General features: G+C 37.4%; 2 protein-coding genes across 9 annotated transcripts in view; both read right to left on the reverse strand.

Moving 5' to 3' along the window:
• YEATS2 (YEATS domain containing 2) overlaps positions 1 to 22736 on the reverse strand; it is a 105290-nt gene that overhangs the window by 68853 nt on the left and 13701 nt on the right. For 5 of the 8 annotated variants that reach the window (XM_032407069.1, XM_032407068.1, XM_032407071.1 and 2 more), the window contains exons 2-6: positions 12329 to 12446; positions 7982 to 8079; positions 7233 to 7325; positions 3413 to 3658; positions 1299 to 1414 (exon numbers count right to left, since the gene is read on the reverse strand). In XM_032407069.1, coding sequence (XP_032262960.1) covers positions 1299 to 1414; positions 3413 to 3658; positions 7233 to 7325; positions 7982 to 8079; positions 12329 to 12428 — 653 coding nt within the window. In that variant the 5' untranslated portion in view covers positions 12429 to 12446. Of the gene's footprint in view, positions 1 to 1298; positions 1415 to 3412; positions 3659 to 7232; positions 7326 to 7981; positions 8080 to 12328; positions 12447 to 13917; positions 13997 to 22736 lie in introns of those variants that run through there. The other 3 variants (XM_032407065.1, XM_032407066.1, XM_032407072.1) reach the window with 2 other exon arrangements.
• KLHL24 (kelch like family member 24) overlaps positions 12429 to 22736 on the reverse strand; it is an 84358-nt gene continuing 74050 nt past the window's right edge. Inside the window, exon 9 of the mRNA XM_032407082.1 lies at positions 12429 to 12446. Coding sequence (XP_032262973.1) covers positions 12444 to 12446 — 3 coding nt within the window. The 3' untranslated portion in view covers positions 12429 to 12443. The remainder of the gene's footprint in view (positions 12447 to 22736) is intronic.

The raw sequence follows: 22736 nt of genomic DNA on the forward strand, positions 1-22736 counted from the left end.
GTCAATGATGGTTTCTCCCCAATCTTCTGGTGGTCCATCTAGATTTCCAGTTTTGGACTTTCTGAGCTGACAGGTCTCATACTATTGTTAAGACCCCAACTCTTAACATTTCACATGATCTAAGAGTCCCCTTGGTAATTCTAAAATAATCTACAAAATGGAAATCTAATTGCCTTAATCATATTTTATACTTCTATTTAAATACTATCACACAGACCATTAGAAATCTTTGCTTTTATTATCCTGAGATTTTTAAATGTACTTCTTGTTTGTTATTTGTGGTCCATTAACTGGGGCTTGGAAGAGTTCCCCCCAACCTGATTTTTCCCCCCAAATAATTACTGTCTGCCTGAATCCTTTATTTTCAATAACTGAATCTAATTATAATTTTCATAAATATATCAACTTATTCAATAATCAAATATTTAGTGAATACCAACTACTGTAAGATACAAAACAAGACATACTTTCTACCTAAAGAGATTCCAGTCTGATTTGGGAAAAATACATAAAAACAGGAAATGACTATATAATATGATAAAGATGATAAGAGAGCACAGAGAAAATATACCTAATGAGGGAGGAGAAAGGAAAATAAAGACTTTGTGAGAAAATAACATTCTCATGCTATTTGAAGATTTATGGCTTTATCTGTTTCTAGATACTTGGCAAAATGATGGCGCTCCCACAAGACATCATGAGAGCATATTGTTAAAGAGCTAGACCTTCAGCTTGCAGAAATTCTGTCTTCAAGACATGCTCTGCAACTTTTTGTTAAAAATTTAAAACATTTCAATTTGAACAAACATTTTTTAGCAATTAGCTAAGGCCCTGAAGGAGAGACCTAAGTCAGAAAAAGTCAAAAGTTCTTCTAAACTTATCCACACTAATATGCTTGATAAAATACACCATATGTATATGGGGTACCTGGCTGGCTCAGTCGATGGAGTGTGCAACTCTTGATTTTAGGGTTGTGAGTTCCAGCCCCACGTTGGGTATAGAGATTACTTAAAAATAAAAATAAACTCTTAAAAAAAAAAAAAAAACCCATTTGTATAAAATAAAAGCTCATGTCTCAGAAATTTTTACCAAGCACAATTTTATTCTATGTCAAAGATTAGTAGACACACTGAGGCAGTTTCAAGTCTCTGGACCTTAGTTTACTTTTAAAACAACTAAGAGTTTGAGGGAAAAAATCCTTAAGACCTCTTCCTACAGTAATACTACGATAATAAAAGTATGCCAGAGTATTAAGATAAATGGAAACTGAAAATGAGAGAATTCAACTGGATACTCACTTGGACACATTGCCCACTACTATAGTTTTCTTTACAAAAAGTCGTGAAGTCTCATCTCCTGTGAGATCAGCATTCCGCTGCTCTGTTTTATGAGAGCCAGTAATACTAGCAGTGTCCTGAAAGAAATCATAATCAATTTTCACTTTCAATTTGGACAATTTCCAATAGGCAGAAACCACAAAATCATTCAAGGTATGAATGGAGCAACTCAGATTTTTTTTTTTAATTACAAAATTCTCTGGCTTTGTGGCACCTCTCAGCATAAAAGTAATTTTATTGTATCTTTAACACAAACACAAAATGTTTGTTCACTGTAACTCCATGTGCATATATGTGCTTTTAACAGACACATCTGTGCTGTATATGCAAAGAGGATATGGAAGGATATACAAGAAACTATTATGTGGTTACCTCTGGGAAATGGAAATGGGGAAAGGGGTCAATGGAATTCACTTTCTTTTCAATCTTCTGTATTATTAAAAATTTTTCAATGAGAAGTGCCGTAGACAAATGATTAAAGTTTGACTATGGAGATAGACCGCCAGGGTTTAAATCTTGGCTCTTCCATTTACTAGATGTGAAATTCTGTGTAATTACTTAACTTCTCTGTCTCAATTTCCTCACCTATAAAATAAGGATAACAGGATCACTCAGTCAGTGGAGCATGTGATGGTTGATCTCTGGGTTGTGAGTTTGAGCCCCATCTTGGGTGTAGAGATTACTTAAAAATAAAAAAAAAAAACCTAGGGGCACCTGGATGGCTCAGTCGCTTAAGCATCCAACTCTCGATTTCAGCTCAGGTCATGATCTCAGGGTCCTGGGATTGAGCCCTGAGCTGGATTCCGTACTGAGCATAGAGCCTGCTTAAGATTCTCTCTCTCCCCCTCTCCCTCTGCCCCTCCCTGCCACTTTCTCTAAAAAAAAAAAGGATAACAGTACCTGTCTCACATGATTGTTTTGTACAGTACTCAGAGAAGTGCCGGGTACATAGTACCAAATATATGTTACATAAACATGAGCATGTATATTACATACAAGATGTTAAGTTTCTAAATCCTATGACCAGTATTGCCTAAATTCTTAATTAAAAAACAAAAACAAAAAAAACAACAACAAAAAAACAGGTGCCTGGCTGGGTTAGTTGGTAGAACATGCGACCTCTCGATCTCGGGGTTGTATGTTTGAGCCCCATGTTGGGTGCAGATATTACTTAAAAATAAAATCTTAAGAAAACAAAACAAAAAACAAAAAATCACACACACACACAAAAAACGCCCCCCCCCAAAAAAAACAAAAAGCAAACCCATGCAGTACTTGCCCAGAAATAATACTGGTAAGAAACAAGTAAATCCAAACATTAAGAGTTTTCATTTTTGGGTGGTGGCATTATGAATGACTTTTCTATTCTTTCTTATTTTCTTGTAGTTTAAAATTTTCAACGATGAACACATATGAATTTATAACCAGAAAATTTTTTAAATTTGATTTTTATAAAAAATAAATCAAATCCTTGATGTCTGAATATGTGAAAAGCAACCTGGAGATTTCCTCTATCACAGAACACCTGGCTGAGAAAAATCATCCAATAAGGGCTCTATAGCCAAATATTACACCAAGAAGTTCAGAGCAGCTTGAGATGGGAACTCAAATAAGAAATTGGCAGGATCAAAGAGGAATAAATGGTTTTCAATTCTATTTATTATTTGTCAAGTTTCCCCAGTTATTAAAGCATCATTAAAGCATTGAAGTTTCACAAAGGAAAATGATGAAGAGAGAACAAACATGACAGAATGGAAAGACCTTGGACAAGGTCACAGAATTGCCAATTCCTCAAGGTTTCTCTCTTATCAATGTGGATGGCATCTAGGAGTTGTGACGTGCACAGTTCTGATTCAGTTTAATTCTCAGCTTAATTCAGTTTAATTCTCAGTTCTGATACTTGTGGACAAAGGTAACTGTAAGCTCTTCGAGACTCAGTCTCCCCATCTCCAAAAGGGATATAATTAATGTATTTCCTAGGGTTCCTATGAAGATGAAATGGAATAACATGTACATGTACATACTTAATAAATACGAGTTCCCTTCTCCTCTCCCTCCCACCCATCAAACTATACCCTTCCAGTATTTCGGCTTGGTCTCTGTTCCATGTTGTTTGAGAGTCTTTCTTCTATATCCATATTGCTGTTATTGTCTTTGTCAGATAAGAAATCATTATGTTGAGATAAAGAATCACTTTCTGAATGATTGGCTGATGGTGTCTCTGATCTCTGATTGGCAGGAGAGGATGACCTAGATGGTGACTCCAAAAATTTCTTGATAGCAGGATGATTAAAAACCATTGTATCACATGTCTTTGATCCCTGCAAAATGAAAGCAAACAAAACAAACTTTTAATCAAATCCATCAAAAGTGGTAAAATTTTAATTTTTCCAAAACCCTTATCTATTTAGGGGTCATGCTTAAAATCCTTCAAAATCTGCCCACACCCAGAAAATGAAGTCCAAACTCCTTAACGTGGTCTGAGCCAACAAAAGCTAGAAAGTGATAATTATGTGAAGGTCCTAACACTAAAAAGCTAAAGGTGCAAGTTCTCTGAAGCTAAATGAAAAATAGAGATAAATACATAGTAACATATGGAAAGTAAGATTTGACTTAAAAAAAAAATAAGCCTCACACTGCTTTAACATAAACACATCAACTGCTCTAAATAAAATGTTCCTGTAAAATATATAAATATTTTAAAAAATGTATATGTAAAATGGCTCCCACGTAGGAGTAAAATGTAGTATAGAATGCTTTAAAATGATTCATACCTACATATAAAGTTTGTCATCAGTCCAGTACTGAAGCCTGGAGTATTTTTGTGTATCTTGTTACTTGGATACAAAATACAGTGTATTCTGTTATAATGGGATACATCTACAGTTCCTAGGAAGCCCAGCTTTTAAAAAGTGTGCAGTTAACATAATTCAGCAAGAAGAAAGGAGCCAGAGGCTAGCATTTCAAAGCAACAAAATTATTGAATCTCAATAATAAAGGGTCTTTTTTTTTAAAGATTTTATTTATTTATTTGAGAGAGAGAATGAGAGAGAGAGAGAGAGAGAGAGCATGAGACGGGGGAGGGTCAGAGGGAGAAGCAGACTCCCTGCCGAGCAGGGAGCCCGATGCGGGACTCGATCCTGGCACTCCAGGATCATGACCTGAGCCGAAGGCAGTCGCTTAACCAACTGAGCCACCCAGGCGCCCCAATAAAGGGTATTTTTTAAGCTGTGATGTATTTTGTTACAGCAAACTAAAAACAATTAAATGGCAGACCATAATAGACAAAAATACACCTAAATATCCTTGAATAAATTCTAATCAGAATATAACGGGGAAATAAAAATCAGTGCACTTCTAGACTACCAAATAACACAGTTCAGAACTGCTAACAGTTAAAAAAAAAAGGCGGGGGGGGGCGCTGCTGCCTGGGTGGCACACTTGGTTAAGCATCCAACTCTTCATTTCAGCTCAGGTTGTGATCTCAGGGTCATGAGATCAAGCCCCATGCTGGGCTCCCCACTCAGCACGGAGTCTGCTGGAGTTTCTCTCTACCTCTGCTCCCCATCCCTACCGTGCCCTCACTCACACACTCTAATAATAAATAAATTTTAAAAACAACAAAAACAACAAAACATTAAACGGACAACCAGCTCTTCAAACAGAGTAGCCACAAGTCCCGTGTCACGCAGATGCTAGCTTATAATGTCCATCTTATTGGATCCAACAGCAAGCCATGTAACAGATAACAGTAAAATCTGCCCTGGGTTGAAGAGTGTCTCCCAAAAATTCATGTCCACCCCAAACCTGTGAATGTGACTTTATTTGGAAATAGGGTCTTTGCAGATGTAATCAAGTTGATACGGTCATACTGGATTAGGGCTTACCTAATAAAAGGGAAATGTGGAGAGAGAGAACTGTGAAGACACACAAGAGGGAAAACATCCATGTGAAGATAGGGGCAGAAACAGGAGTGATGTAGCCACAAGCCAAGGAATGCCAAAGTTTGCCAGCAACTGCCAGAAGATAGGAGAAGGTGAGGAAGGATTCTTTCCTAGAGCCTTCAGAGAGAACATGGTCCAGCAACACCTTGATTTTGGACTGTTAGCCTCCAGAATCAGGAGATAATAAATTCCTCTTGTTTTAAGCCAGGAAGCTAGTGGCAATTTGTTATGGTAGCTCTAAAAAACAGTTCAGACTCTAGTATGTATTAGGGAAACTCCTGTAGTAGAAGAAACAACTATCTAACATCTAAGATTAAATTCAAATAATGCTCCAGATTTCTCTAAGACAACATCGGGAGTATGACCGATGCCAGGTACCCTCAAGCAACACAGGATGACATGAAAGCCAAAACATGGTACGTCTTATCTGTAAAAACCATGGGGGACAATGCAAACCAGTATGGCATCACACCTTTCCCAGGCCTGCCACGACTCTCACTGAGCCAGTACTATCCAAGAGAATTATCTAATTCTAATTGAGAAAACTTAAGAAAAAGAAATTTTAGAATGAAAAATGAACAAAAGTTATAGGAAATTATCAGAATGTCAAACAAGAAGAAACACTTCTGTTTCAGTTCAATCCTATCCCCATTCCTTTATAAATGGAGCAGTCCAGTAGCAATCACATTACCTAAGTGATAAAACTTAATATTCCAAACAGCAGGACAACCTGATTACTAGGATTCCTGATGTGATACAATATGAGCTATATAGCATCACCTATGAAGTTATTATTGCCAAAAACCTCTAACTTTAATCAAATCTTTAGACCCAACTACCAGTTTGCAGAAAAATAGAGAGAATGAAGGAATAACCCAAGGGGGAAAAAAAAAACCCAAAATGTAGGATATTCTATAAAGATAAATGGCCTATCTCTTTAAATAAGTCAATATTATGGGGGGGAAAGGTGAACTAGTTTAGATAAAATGAGTCTAGAGAAACCAAATAACCAAATGTAGCCCATGAACCTTGATTAGATCCTACATCAAAAAAACAGCTTTAAAAGATATTCTGGGGATGACTGGGAAAATCTGAATATGGACTGGTCATCAAATAATATCAGGAAGTCATAGAAGAATATCCTTTAGGAAATACATGATTTAAGTACTTAAGGGTGAGGTGTCATGATGCCTGGAGCTTATTTTCAAATGTTTTACAGAAAAGTAAGATAGATAAAGCAAAGATGACAAAATGTTAAGATGGTGAATCTAAGTCATACACAAACAGGTGCTTATTTCATTTCTTCTGTGGATGTGAAATTTTTCATAGAAAGTGAGAGAAAAAAATCAGGGCTTCCTGAATAGGATATATCTACTGAAACTACAAATTGCTCTTCAGTAGGAAAATCAATCTATCTATAACTTACTCCAAAGCTGATCACAATCAAAATGAAGAATAAAGCAGGTTAGAATAGGGTCTCACTCAACTTTGTATCTAACAAAGCCTAGGGACAGTGCTAAATATTAGCTGGAGAAGGATTTAATATAAAGGAAAAAATGTTGGGGTGCCTGGTGGCTAAGTCGGTTAAGTGTATGACTCTCGACTTCAGCTCAGGTCATGATCTCAGAGTCATGAGATTGAGCCCTGTGTGGGGCTCCGTGCTGGGCATGGAGCCTGCTTGATATTCTCTCTCTCCCTGTTCCTCTCCCCTTCCCCCACCCCATGCGTATGCTCCCTCTAAATAAAAAAACTAAAAATAAGTAAAGGGAAAAATGATACTTAGGATTATTGACAGTTTATGTATTTTCCCAGGAAGGTAGGCTAGGTTTCTTGAATTCCAAAGGTCACTATAAGAAATGTTTCAAAGGCAGGAATTTCACATCAACACTAATTTCCCCTTCACACAACAAATATGGATAGCCAGAAATGACTGTATAGGACAAAGACTTACCTCAGAAACTTTCAGAAGTCCTGCTGAAGCATAGTAGTTTGCAACAATGCAGGCACGAAGTTTATCCATCATCCTTCTTGCCTCAATCAGTCGCTAAAAACAAATGTCAACTTGTTACTTTAAAAAATAGAAATGACAGTAGAGATATACATAAAAAATTCATAAAATAAGAAATACAAATGACCAGAACCTCAATTTTCTAATAATCAAAGAAAGGCAAATAAAAATGATGATCTCCACCTGTCAAATTGCAAAAGACTTTTTAAAAAAATGACAAAAGCCAATATTTACAAGAGTATACAGACATGTTAATATGTATATTTATGTATATGTACGCATATTCATTGAGAAATGTCAAGATACTGGGCACGAGCAAAAATTATTTTTTGGGATGGAATTTCAAGTAATTTTTTTCATTATGTTTTTCTGCAATTTCATGTATAGGGGAAAAAAAAAAAGACATATGCCTTTTTTCCAAAATGAGAACACTCCTTTTAAAAGAACAGCAAAGGGGGAGGGGGCGCCTGCATGGCTCAGTCAGTTAAGCATCCAACTCTTGATTTCGGCTCAGGTCATGATCTCAGGGTCCTGGGACTGAGCTCCGCATGTGCATCAGGCTCCCCACTCAGTGGGGAGTCTGCTTCTCCCTCTCCCTCTCCCCCTCCCCGCTGCTGGGGAAAAAACCATGATTCTATCTCAATAGATTTTTTTGCAACAGCTTTGTTTTTTTTAATTTATCATCATTATACCTGGTCAATGACTTCAATTTCATGTTCCTTATTCTTCATTTCAAGTGCAAATTGTTCCTTGATAATAGTCTCAATCTTCTGCACAGCAGCATCTCGAGCTGCATAATGAACATAAAATAATTCAAGGTCTAATTACTCAGTGACTCATGATTTAAGTCAGTATGCAATAGAAGAAACCCAGGAAACAGTAACTTCTACGTGGAGAAACCTAGTGGCTGTCACTTTAACCAATGATGAAAAGTTAACATCACTAATATGGGGGCAAACTGACTTCATGTGTTTACTGATATAATGCACTCAGAAGTCTACATCACTCTAAGGCATTCTGGCCAAAAATGCTAAATCTAATTACAGGGAACATCAAATAAACACCAAACTGAAGGACATTCTACAAAATAACTGGCTTACATGATTCAAACATTAGAGTCAAGAAAGGTAGAAAGGTTGAGGAGATTAAAGAGATATGACAACAAAATGCACTGTGTGATCCTGGACTGGAGCCTAGAGAGGGGAAACAGTTATAAAATACAATACTGCGAAACTGGTAACTGAATACTGACTGGACGTCACATAATGTAATGGATGAATGTTAAAATTTCCTGCTTCTGATAATAATACTGTGATTACATAAGAGAATCTCCTTAAGAAATACACTTGTATTTGCAGGTGTCCAATTTATTTTCCAATGATTTAAAAAGAATGATGTGCATATATACCTGCATGCAAACATGCATGTATTTGAGCATGTGTGTGTGTGTGTGTGTGTGTGTCTGTCTGGGGGTGAGGAAAAAGACTTATAAATCAAATGAGGCAAAATATAAACAACTGGCAAATTAATCTGGATAAAAGACATATAAGTATTCCTTGCAATTTTTCTGCTTGGAATTATATCAAAATAAAATTACTGAACAAGAAAAAGAAATCCATTAAGATTCTGAGAGAAATATTTGGTGACCTATGAAAAACCACAGCCCTGAGGACAAAGGAAATAAAGAGATAGATAGAGGGGAAGTAGTCTGTGACGTAAGAGCAGTTCATAAGAAGGCAGGAAGCTTCCTTCCCTAGAGAAGGATCTAGCAAGCAATTCAGCAGTTCCTGATCACAACTACCTAAAAGAATGAGTAAAGAAAAGAATTCAAAAGTAAAGAAAATGCCTCTGGGGCACCTGGGTGGCTTAGTCCGTTAAGCATCCAACTGTTGATTTCGGCTCTAGTCATGATCTCAGTGTCAGGAGATCAAGCCGCACAGCAGGCTCTGCCCTAGGTGTGGAGCCTGCTTGGGATTCTCTCTCTCTCTCTCTCTCTCTCTCTCTGCCCCTCCCCACCCTCTCTCTGCAGAAAAAGAAAAAAAAAAAAGCCTCTACTCTCTCTTTTTTTAAAGATTTTATTTATTATTTATTTGAGAGACAGAGATAGTGAGAGAGAGCATGAGCAGGGACGAGAGGGAGAAGCAGGCTCCCCACCAAGCAGGGAACCCAACACGGGGCTCAATCCCAGGACCCTGGGCTCACGACCTGAGTCGAAGGCAGACAGTCGAAGGCAGACGCTTAACCAACTGAGCCACCCAGGCGCCCCCAAAAGCCTCCACTCTTGAAAGTAATATTATACTGTATGATAACTGGAATTTAAATAAAAACTCAAGGGGGGGCACCTGGGTGGCACAGTCAGGTAAGCGTCTGACTCTTGGTTTCAGCTCAGATCATGATCTTAGGGTCATGACAGCCTGGTGTCACAGTGTCTGCTTGAGATTCTCCACTCTCCTTCTGTCTCTCCCCCGGGCATGCTCTCTCTCCCTATCAAATAAATAAATCTTTAAAAAAAAAAAAAAAACTTGAAATTAAAAAAAAAGGAAAAAAGAAAATGCCTATAGAGGTGATAGAATTCAGATGATGACTACTCAAAGTAATATGCAACTCAAAATTTAAAATATCAGATACAAGAGGAAAAAAGAGCCAAATAACTGCTTGAAAACCCTGGAATTTTGGGGCATCTGGCTGGCTCAGTCAGTAGAGCATGTGACTCTTGATCTTGGGGCTGTAAATTCAAGCCCCACATTGGGTGTAGAGATTACTTAAAAATAAAATCTTTAAAAAAGAAAAAAGAAAAACCTGGGAATTTTGCAAAATGAGCCTGTGTTTGTAATATGAAAAAAATGATGTTCACTCATGCTTTGGAGTATATGAAAAATTGCAGAGAAAATTTGGACCCTTTGATGACCCATGTCATTCTCTCCCTCTAAATTAACATGCCATTAAATTGGCAACTTCAAACCAATAATGGTATAAGTGAGCATTCTTGTGGATATGTCTGCATGGAGGGAAATGACTGGTTTTTGCCATTATGAAAAAAAGAGTATTTTCTAGTATTACTAGTATTTCTAGTATTACTACACACACACACACACACACACACACACACACACACATATACATATATGTCTGTAGAAACCAGCAGATACTCTTAGGGGAGAGGCTGAAGTCAGAGACCGTGATCACTGAAGGCAGTTTTATCTAAGCTCCTTAGAGAGAAACTCTCCTAAATTATATCTTTCATGGAATAAATAAAAACAAAAACAATAAACAATATAAGCAAAAGGAAGAATCCTACCAAATCTACTTTGAGCAAAATTCTGAAAAATAAAAATATGGTTTGGGATTAGGCACAGTGTGGTCACCAAGAGGCAAAATAGCAAATTACCCCTCAGTAGGAAAAACTGTCCCTGCTTAGGCAGAGTATCTGGGAACTTACACTAGATTTAAACTGAAATTATTATGTTTACTAAAACAATCAGTTTTCCCTTATTTTTATTAAAAAAATTATGCCATCTGATGCATTTGAGTAATGGATATAAGTGTCACATTTATTTGGCTTATTATTGAAAGGAAATTATTTCCTTATAAATAAAATTATAACTGAATGAGGGGAAAGGTTGCAGTGAAATGTTATTATTATCTGGAACTCAATTTGATAATTTTTGGTCCACAAAGACTTTCGGGGGGTACATACGACTTGACTGCATAGAGACACGAATTTCCTTTCACCACTTCAACTCTAGGGGCACAAATCTTTGTGAAGCTACAACACTTTATGACTTGGATGCCTTCTTCACCCAGCCGTAAGTGTAAGCTTACATAGATTTATTATTTAAATAAACAGTAGTTGGGGCGCCTGGGTGGCTCAGTCGTTAAGCGTCTGCCTTCGGCTCAGGTCATGATCCCAGAGTCCTGGGATCGAGCCCCACATCGGGCTCCCCGCTCAGCGGGAAGCCTGCTTCTCCCTCTCCCACTCCCCCTGCTTGTGTTCCCTCTCTCGCTGTGCCTCTCTCTGTCAAATAAATAAAATCTTTAAAAAAAAAAAATAAATAAAATAAATAAATAAATAAATAAATAAACAGTAGTGAATTTCAGCAATAATTTGTTTTAAAAACTCAAATTTAGCATCTTTTCCTGAGATAGCTTAAAATATTCTGGGTAGTGGGGCACCTGGGTGGCTCAGTCATTATGCGTCTGCCTTCGGCTCAGGTCATGATCCCAGGGTCCTGGGATCGAGCCCCGCATCGGTCTCCCTGCTCGGCGGGAAGCCTGCTTCTCCCTTTCCCACTCCCCCTGCTTGTGTTCCCTCTCTCGCTGTCTCTCTGTCAAATAAATAAATAAAATCTTTTTAACTAATAAATAAATAAATAAAATAAAAAATAAATAAATAAAAATATTCTGGGTAGCTACAGACACATAGTTGATGATTTGCTCTTCAACTAATTACATGATCTTGGGCAAGTAATTTAACGCCTCTGAGCCTAAACTACTAGCAGCTAAGTGCAGGGGTTAAACTAGATCACTATTTTCCAAATTTAAATCATTAGTATACCACCTTTAAGTTACTTACACCACATCTGAGAACCATATGAAACATCCAATTAACATAATTAAATAATATTTTAAAATAATTTTAGCCTTATCCTAAGCAACAGTAGTCACAAAACTACAAGCTGGATGAGACCATATCTTTCCAAAAGACATTAATATGCCACTATTACAATAAAAAACTTTAATCCATGTACCACCCATTATCATCTACCCATACTGCATATTATGAGACTTTATGGTTATGCCTAACGTACAATGACAGCTAAAACTTACAGCCAGTCTCGTTATTGACACTTCCACAGTCTACTGATTGTCTTCTGGCCTTTTTCAACACACATGGCGTACTGCTATTAACAGAGCACTTAACTAATCCCTCTTCACATTATACAAAACAGTGGAAATGCATTTTGTTTTAGTTACTATAAATCTTATAAGGAAGCATATCTCAATAAAGAAATAATTTCCTAAAGCAGGTGAAGTTTTACCTGAATTCTCAATTGCTTTATGACGCTTATTTGGAAGGGCCACAGATACATCCTCATAATCAGGGTCGGTTTCTTTGATTGTTCGCTTGATTCCAGACATGATGACATTTGTTTTTCACTGTGAAGTAATAATAAATAAATAAACAAACAATGCTCGATGCTAGTACTTATAAATATATGTGTACACATAAACAAAGAGAATAAATATTACATAATACCGAACTCTCAAAGTCTCTGTATAAACATGTACATATTCCTGTTAAAGTAAAAAGCATAACTAACTTCAAAAGTTTAGTAAAAACAGGGCCGCCTGGGTGGCTCAGTTGGTTAAGCGTCCCAACTCTTGATTTCAACTCAGGTCATTATCTCAGGGTCGTGAGACTGAGCCAGGTGTCGGGCTCCCCACTCATCAGGGAGTCTGCCTGAGATTCTCTCTCCTTCTCCCTCTATCACTCACCCTCCACCCGCTGCATGCACACACTCTCTAATAAATAAATTAAAAAAAAAAAAAGTTTACTAAAAACAAAAACAAAACCATCATCATCTGTCAGAAAGTGTAGGTTTCCCTTTCAAGAAAAAATCCTTTAACAAGGCAGCACATCACTCAGACTTTTCAAGAGGAGCCAGGCTTTCACAGAAGGGGACTTATAAGGAAAGGAAAGAAACCAGACTTTGATGAAAACATGGTAAAGCCCAAATAGCACCTTGGAATTCACAATGCATCCAGCATATTACAAAACATGAGCAATACATATAGTTAAGCTCTTAATAAATAATTTATCATACAAATCCTCTTTCTGGTACTTACACAGTACCTGATACATCACAGGTACTCAATAAATATTACTGTTACTGATCACTTATCATTACTCATAATAAATCCAAATCACAGACATATTAAGCAAGTTTGCAATGTAGTAAACAAGTCCTTATATACAGGTCTTCGAATAAAACAATCCCATAAATCTTCTAGATCAGTACTGTCCCGATATATTAGCAACTACTCATATGTGGCTATTTAAAGTTAATTAAATTTTTTAAAAATTAAAAATAAAAAAATAAAGCTAATTCAAAATTCAGTTCCTTTCTTCCACATTTCGATTTTTCTTTTTTTAATTTTATTTATTTTTGAGAGAGAGAGAGAGAGAGAGAACACGAGCAGGGGGGAGGGGCAGAGGGAGAAGCAGACTCCCCACCAAGCAGAGAGCCCAATGTAGGACTTGATCCCAAAACCCTGGGATCATGACCTGAGCCGAAGGCAGAAGCTTAACCGACTGAGCCACCCAGGTGCTCCACATTTCAATTTTTCAATGTCAGAAATAGCCACATTTCAAGTGCTCAACAGCCATCAGTGGCTAGTAGCTATTATATTGGATAGCGCAGATATAGAACATTTATATCATTGCAAAAAGTTCTACTGGACACTGTTCATCTTCCAAACTGTTTCACTGAGCACTTATTAATATTCCATGAATTAGTTTAGGAAATGCTGCCCAAACCAGAACTGTCCAAAAGACATATAATGTGAGCCATGTATGGAACTTAAAATTCTCTAGCAGCCACATTAAAAAAAGGAAAAAAAGGAGCACCTGGCTGGCTAAGTCAGTAGAGCAGGCAACTTTTGATCTCAGGATCATGAGATTGAACTCCGCACTGGGCGTAGAGATACTTTGGGGGAAAAAAAAAAAAGGAATGGGTGAAATTAATTTTAATAATATTTTTACTTAACCAATGTACCCAAAATATTATCATTCCAACAATGTAATCAATATGCACAAATTAGCAATATAATATTTTACATTCTTATCTCTGTGCTAAGTCTTTAAAATTCAGTGTATATTTTACACTTAGAGCACATCTCAATTTGGACCAGCCACACTTCAAAGGCTCAGTAACCACCTGTGGCTAGTGACTCCCTTACTGGGCAGTGAGGGCCTACCGATACAGTATATAGATAAGCCAGGCTCAGGGTAGTTACATAAATTGTCCCTTAGAGCATTAATCTATGACACAGAAAACACAAGAAGAGCTCCCTGATTTCCAAACCTCTGTTCTACCACTAATGGTTATTTACCTAACCAAAGGCAAAAATATACAGTACATATTTACTGAGGTAATTAAAATTTTAAAGTAAAATTAATTAAAAAAATGTTAACTCAAAAATATTTCTTATTCAAAGTTAAAAAAGAAATAACAATTTAAAAGTTTCTTGGCTTAGTCCAGTTTTATCACCCATCCCAGAGATAGGCTCACGTGATTCAGCTGGGAAAGCGACCCATTATGTAATGATAGATATTTAAATCCTAGATCTAAGAGATCATTTTTTCCTGTTACTGGAACCTTGTGTAATAAGCTCAAAAATGTTCTAAAAACTCCAGCATTTATAAACATCCAGAATCAAGCCATTTAATGTTTCTTCACCATCATTACATACCTGCTATAATTTAGAATATAAATGAGTCTTTACTTTTGTAGAGGCCCTGAATCCAACTGTTATTTTCTGTTTCTAAAGCTTATAAAAAGTTAAGAGTAATGGGACACCTGGCTGGCTCAGCTGGTAGAGCATGCGACTCTTGATCTCGGGTCGTGAGTTCAAGTCCTACGTTGGGTGTAGAGCTTACTAAAAATAAGATAAAAAATAAAATAAAATAAATTTTTTTAAAGTGAGAGTAAGGTATTGCCTTCTCTATTTGGTTTGCAACTAGTTTTAGACAATGTGAAAAAATCTTGGGCTATTAGATAAAGAATACATTCTTAAAAAAAAAACCCAACAAATTTCATTCTTTCTTCTTTAATGCAGATGGGAAAAAACATACCTCCTATTCTCTGATAAACCTAGAATCAGAGGTAGACACATCCTAGCAGATCTCCAAATCTGTTTCTGTGCCACACCATTTCCTCGGTGACCCCCTGTCTCCTACAGCTTGCCAGAATCTTATGGGATTATCTGTAAAGATGAGTGAGTCCAGCATCACCTTCACTCATCTATTCCATGGACCTCATCATCTGAATATTCTCCTCCTACCTCGCTAGAGTAGCTCCTCTCCAGGAAGGCTGGGATCTTTGAAGAAAAGAGTATTTTATTTCACCCTCATTTAAGGGATAAAGCAAAACTCTCCTTTGCTCTTTTTGCTCTAAAACTAGGGAAACAAAGAGGAAAAAAAGAGAAGAATTTGGTTGTAGAGGGGTTGGAGTAGGTAAGGAAGAAACCACCAATGAGTTAACTTGTGCTGCCAAGGTCATTCATAATTCATGCAGCCCTTGTAATAAAGCTTTTCCTGTCATCTTTGGGCACAGATTTGTGCTTCTGATAAACATGTTTAGGAAGATTTAGATCTATACTGTGACTTTTTAATAACTCACGTCTGCTTCTGTCTAGCAAGAACAATATCAAAGTATACACATGCCACATTCAAGTATATGCCAGCTAAGGCTAGGAACAACTGCTGGGGCATGCTCTCATCATGATGTAATGAATAAGGGAATGGAATGTGTAACAAATGACGTGTGGTCATGTTAAGTTTCAGATTCTTGTCTGACTTTGAGATTTATGGAAAGGAAATATGAACAGTTGCTAGATATTGTCAGATTCAACTTTGAAACAAAATGTCCTATTAATCCTCTAGGTTTTGAATCAGATGAAACAAAAGAATACAGAGATGGTAAATGCTAACTGCTTAAAAAAAAAAAAGTCTGTTACTGTTTATAATTAGTCTGTGAGAAAGGATTTTCCCCACACCATGGGACCAAATCCATATTCAAAAACATATGTAAGGCTGATTCCTCTGATTTAAAATACTTATGTCATTTAAACAGACTCACTATAAAAAATAAACAGCTTGAGGCACCTGGCTGGCTCAGTCAGTGGAGTGTGTGACTCTTGATCTTGGGGTTGTGAGTTCAAGCCCCACACTGGGGACGGAGGCTACTTAAAAAAAAAAAAAAAAAAAAAAAAAAAAAAAATATATATATATATATATATATATATATATATATACATACACACACACATATAAAAGTAAACACCGTTCTGGCGGTGATGACCTCTCTATGTGTAAGAACATCCCCTCACAAAGGACCTCTAGCACTGGTCCCCTGGCAGAGGAGGAGAGGAAGCACGAGAAGAAGCACCTGGTGCAGAGCCCTACCTCCTACTTCATGGACATGATGCACCCAGGATGCTACAAAATCACCTGTTCAGCCATGCACAAACAGTTTTGTGTGTTGGCTGCTCCACTGTCCCCTGCCAGTCTACAGGAGAAAAACAAGGCTTACAGAAGGATGCTCCTTTGGACGGAAGCAGCACTAAAAGCATCCTGAATCAAGATGAGTGGGAAACCATCCCAATAAACACATTTTGGATTCAAAGAAAGAAAGAAAGAAAGAAACATTGTCAGAGCACCAGCCTGGCTCAGTCAGTAGGGCATGTGACTCATGATCCTGGGGTTGTCAGTTCAAGCCCCATACTGGGTGTGGAGCTCAAGTATTAAAAGAAAAAAAAAAAGAAAAGAAAAAAGAAAAACTAAATATTGTCAATTTAAACTCAAAAAGTACATTTTCCCTTATATTATATGTAAGAAAGCAAAATTACCCTATCATACCCATTCAAGTAACATAAACAAGTCAGAGTTTTTGAAAAAAGTTAAAGTCCAAAAGCAAACAAAACCTTGTAGAGTGCTATACTTTGAAATAAACCTCAAGAAAAAAATAATTTTAAAAGGAAATTGTATAAATAAAAACACAACAATTATAGGGACACCTGAGTGGCTCAGGCAGTTAAGAGTCCCACTCTTCATTTCAGCTCAGGTCGTGATCTTGGGGTCCTGATGTTGAGCCCCACAGCTGACCGGCTCTATGCTCAGCATGGAGTCCGCCTGTCCCTCTCCCCATGCTCCTCTCCCACCTCGCGCACATGCAACGCTCTCTCTCTCTCCCTGCCCCTCTAAAATAAATAAATAAATCTTAAAAAAACAAACAAACAAGAAAAACCAACTCATCTTGGTAAGCAAAAGAAGCCAGACTCAAGAGTACATACATGAATGATTCCATTTATATGAAGTTCTAGGACAGACAAATTATGGTGAGAGGAAAAAAGAATAGTTTAGGTACTGACGATGAGGACAGACTGGGAAGAAGAATAAAAGAACTTTCTGGCGTGAGAGGAAATTTTTTATCTTAAGGGTGCATCTCACATAGGCAATTGTGAAAACTTCTCCAACTGTACACTTAAAATCTGTACATTTCACTGAATTAAATTACACTTCAATTTACACAAGGACTATAAGGATATTTATCTAATCATGTTATCCCCTGCTCAAAATCTGCCCATGGCCTGCCCCAACGCTTAAGAATAAAATCACACTCCTTAACATGTCCTACAAGATCTTACGTGAATTGGGCCCTGCCTCCCTCACCATCCTTAATCAACTAAGATCCGGACACATTGGTTTTTTCTATTCTTCAAATACACTTCAATCTTTCCTTAGGGTTTTGGTTTTGTTTGTTTGTTTTTAAGTAAGCTCTATGCTCAACATGGGGCTTGAACTCACACCCCCAAGATCAAGAGTCATATGCTCTACCAACCAAGCCAGCCAGGTGCCCCTACTTAGGGTTTTTGGACTTAAGGTTCCCTCTACCTGGAATGCTCTTTCCCCAGAGTAGCTTTACTAGATCCCAGCTCAAATGTCTACCTTATCAAAGAAGGCTTTCCCTGTTAATACTATCCAACATAGCTTTCCCTATCTTCCCCTCCAAAGTTCCTGGAAGCTCTCAATAAATTATTTGTTGAATAAATAAATGAAGGGATAACTTAAATATATGCCAAAATATAAATACCCACAGGGAACATAACTACTAACTTACGATAACTTTTATCACTCCTAATACTTATAAATCTATTTGATATTACTACATATTCAAAAGGATTATAGCTAAATGTTTAAAATAAAGGGTGGTCAAAGTTTGTGGGTTCTTTAATTTTTTTTTTTAAGTAGGTTGCACAGTGGAATCCAATGCAGGGCTTGAACTCACGACCCTTGAGACCAAGACCTGAGCTGAAATCAAGAGTCAGATGCTTAAAGGGCTGAGCCACCCAAGCACTCCATGAGCCACCCAGATGCTCTGGAATGTGTAAAGTTATTAAACACAGACACATGCAGATGAAAAGATAGCTGGCATGGCATTAATAATAAACAGGATAATTTAACAAAAAAAATTTAATAAAGGTTATATTACTATTAAAGGATACAGGGGGTCCTAGGTGGCTTAGTCTGTTAAGTGTCTGCCTTCCACTCAGGTCATGATCCCCGGGTCCTGGGATCGAGCCCCGCGTCAGGCTCCCTGCTCAGCAGAGAGCCTGCTTCTCCCTCTCCCTCTACCTGCTGCTCTGCCTATTTGTGCTCTCTCTGTCAAATAAATAAAATCTTTAATAAATAAATAAACAAACAAACAAAGGATACAATCACAAAGATATGCCATAAATTAGACATCAAACAAGATGTCAAAACGTACAAAATAAACCAGAAATACAAGAAAATTTTAAGGAAATCACAATCATTACAGGGGAGTTTTTGAACATATGTCTCTCAGAAATTTAAAAGATCAAGAAAACAACTGATAAAAATACAGATGGTATAGATAATGCAATTTACAAGCCAGATTTGACAGCTACATACAGGGGCGCCTGGCTGGCTCAGGCGGTACAGGGCGCGACTCTTGAACTCAGGGTTGTGAGTTCAAGCCCCACACTGGGTGAGGAGCCTACTTAAAAACAAACAAACAAACAAACAAACAAACAAACAAATACAGCTACATACAACTCTGAATGCAACAGAGAATACTCTGTTTAAAATATCCATAAAAAGTCATTAAAATGAAATCAGTGCGCCTGGGTGGCTCAGTTGGTTAAGTGTCTGCCTTCAGCTCAGGTCATGATCCCAGGGTCCAAGGATCAAGCCTGGCATTGAGCTCACTGCTCAGCGGTGAGCCTGTTTCTCCCTCTCCCTCTGCTGCTCCCCCTGCTTGTGCTCTCTCGCTGTCAAATAAATAAAATCTTTAAAAAAATTAAATCATAAGATGGAATATGAAGTCACATTACAAAACATGGAAATGTTACAGCCATATTCTCTGATCCTAATAAAATTAAATAGGAAATCATTAACAAGAACTTACTACGATATGAAAAACAAAATACTTTTCTAAATAACTCATGGCTCAAAGAGAAAATTAAAATAAGACTATTTTAAAATTATCAACAAAGAGAACACTATTTCTAAACCTATGAAGATGTGGTCAAAGGCATCAGCAGAGAAAAATGACAAACCAGTTTTCATTTGTGAATACAGATACAAATCCAATCCAGCAGGGTATTTTTTTTTTCAAGATTTTACTTATTTGAGTGAGAGAGAGAGAATGAGCAGGGGGAGGGGCAGAGTGAGAAGGAAAGGGAGAAGCAGACACCCTGCTGAATGCAGAGCCCCACAGGGGGCTAGATCCCAAGACACTGAGATCATGACCTGAGCGGAAGTCAGACGTTCAACCAACTGAGCCACCTGGGTGCCCCCAATCCAGCAGGGTATTAGAAAAATAGAAAAATAAGTAGAAGCTTTTAGTATTAGGGAGATCTAGAAGCAAGGTGACTTGCACTGCACTTGTCTGATGCTGAACCTTTAGGAATATATTAATGCAACTGACTTTCAGTAATCAAATATATACGATCCATTTCATAAATTACATATTGGAAATTTAAAATAACAGCTTTTACCCCAACACCATGCAAGGCTTCCCAAAGACTGCCCAATGTGTACTATAAGAAAAAATATCCAGGAGGTTGGAGGATGGGTTAGCCTGGTGATGGGTATTAAAGAGGGCACATTCTGCATGGAGCACTGGGTGTTATGCACAAACAATGAATCATGGAACACTACATCAAAAACTAATGATGTAATGTATGGTGATTAACATAATAAAAAATTTTTTAAAAAATAAACCTAGAGTGTTCACCACAAAAAAAAAAGAAAAAAGAAAAAATATCCATTTTAATATTATACTGAGAAAAATCATTTGGCATGAAGAAGTCCTATCAAAAAAAAAAAAATCAAAATGTAGGGGTGCCGACTGGCTCAGGTGGAAGAGTCGTGTGACTCTTGATCTCAGGGTTGTGAGTTTGAGCCCCACATTGGGTGCAGAGGTTACTAAAAAAATAAACTTCTTAAAAAAATCAAAATATATTTCAATGTCAATTTAAATTTTTTCTTCTATTTGAAGATTAGTAATACAACTGTCATCTCCCATTGACACAGATAACTGAAAATATACACAGGTAATTTTCTCCCCCAAATCATGCTTTTTTCCGCAATACAAGCAATCTGAAGTAGTATCTCATACGAAAGATTCAGATCAAGGGAAATCTAAAAGGGAGAAGATTCTGTTCTGATTTTAAGTTGGTACTGACAAAAACTCTGTATCCTAATTATTCTAAGCCAGATTTTATACACGAAACCATCTGAATATACTCTCATTTCTTGGTCAAAACAATTACTATTTCTTCAACTCATCTGGTATAGAAAAAAAAAAATAGGTCTTTTAAATAAAAATAGTCACAATTTTACACTGGACCAGAATGGTGGGGAGCCGACCAGAGGTCGGTAGTTAGCATCTGATATGGGCTATTCCTAGTATGACATGTAAAGAGCTCAGCAAAACAGAAAAGCTAGATAGCTGAGCTCAAAAAAATTGTGTTATTGGGGTGCCCAGGGGGGCTTAGTCAGTTAAGCATCCAGCTCTTGGTTTTGGCTCAGGTCATGATCTCATGGGATCAAGTCCCACCTTGGGCTCTGAGCTCAGTGGGGAGTCCACTTGAAGATTCTCTCCCTCGGCCCCTCCCCCTCACTTTCTCTCTCTCTTAAAAAAAAAAAAAAAGATTGTGTTATTATTTAAGTATTACATATTTCCAGGTCAGAAATACCTACTTTCCTATTATAAATGAAGTTGCTAAAGACCATACAAGTTGCTATATAAGGTCAGCCCCAGGATCCATTCAGGCCAGTACTTTGTCTCTAATCTGCAAAGCAACATGTAATAGAGTTTAGAATAAAACAGCTATTCTAAGTTATCCATGCCACTGCTTCTATTAGTGCAAAAACTGGAGAGAGCTGGCCTTAGGTAAGTTTTACTCTTCCTTTAACATACCTTCTCTCTGGACAGAGTGAGCTATTTGAAATGTTTAAGGGTTTTGAGATATTTAAGGCAAATTCTTAAGCTGAAAGAAGGAAGAACATATGGGGGCACCTGGCTGGCTCAGCTGGAGGAGCATGTGACTCTTGATCTCAGGGTCTGAGTTCAAGCCCCATGTCGGGTGTAGATTGCTTGAATATATAAATAAATAAACTTTGAAAAAAGAGAAAGAAGGGAGGCCATATAACCTTCCAGTGATTTCCCTGGTGGCACTTTCAGACAAAGATCACTGACTGGAACTGTCTGAAATGACAGTTCTGATTCATATGACAATCCTGTTGTTTCAACTGTGAAGCCATAGAAGTTTTTTTTTTTTTTTTTCCCAAGAGAAGCGAAAGAAAACAAAGCTTGTCTACAAATCCAGGTTGAAAAGGACAGGAAGAAACTGGGCCAGATCAAGATTGTGTCAAATTCTTGGAGACAGTCACTGAGAATATATAAATTGAGCCAAATCTTGCATACTTCACTAAATAGGGATTTTTCACTGGAGCTTTCAAATGGACAGTACATTCTACAGGGATAAGTCTCATGCTTTTCTATGTGAAACTGAGATTCTAAGAAGGAAACAAGTACCTAACAGACTTTTTCTTTTTTCCTTTGAGAGAGAGAGAGAGAGAGCCAGAGGGAGAGGAAGAGAGAATCCCAAGTAGCCTCCACACCCAGCGCATGAGCCCAACCCAGGGCTCAATCCCACAACCCCAAGATCACAACCCGAGAGCTGGAAGCCCAACCAACTGAGCCACCCAGGCGCCCAAACATGAAACATTTTTTAGAAAATTGGTTGTTCTTTAAATCAACACTCCCTACCTAGTCTAAAAACCTATTGAAAAAAATTTTCTGGAATTATAGTGATGGTTGCACAACTTTGTCAATCTACTAAAATAAAAGCAAAAACACTGAATTTTATACTTTAAAAGAGTGAATTTTACAGTATGTGAATTAGACCTCAAAAGTCATAATAGAGGTACCTGGCTGGCTTAGTCAGAGGAGCTGTCACAGGACTCCTGATCTCAGGGTCATGAGTTCAAGCCCCATGCTGGATGCAGAGATTACTTAATATAAATTTTTCCCTTTTTAAATTTAAATCCAATTAATTACACATAGAGTATTAGTTCAGAGATAGAGTTCAATGATTCATCAGTCTTATATAACACCCAGTGCTCATTACATCACG

Source organism: Phoca vitulina, unplaced genomic scaffold (assembly GCF_004348235.1).
Source record: "Phoca vitulina isolate PV1807 unplaced genomic scaffold, GSC_HSeal_1.0 scaffold8, whole genome shotgun sequence".
Lineage (NCBI taxonomy): Eukaryota > Metazoa > Chordata > Mammalia > Carnivora > Phocidae > Phoca > Phoca vitulina.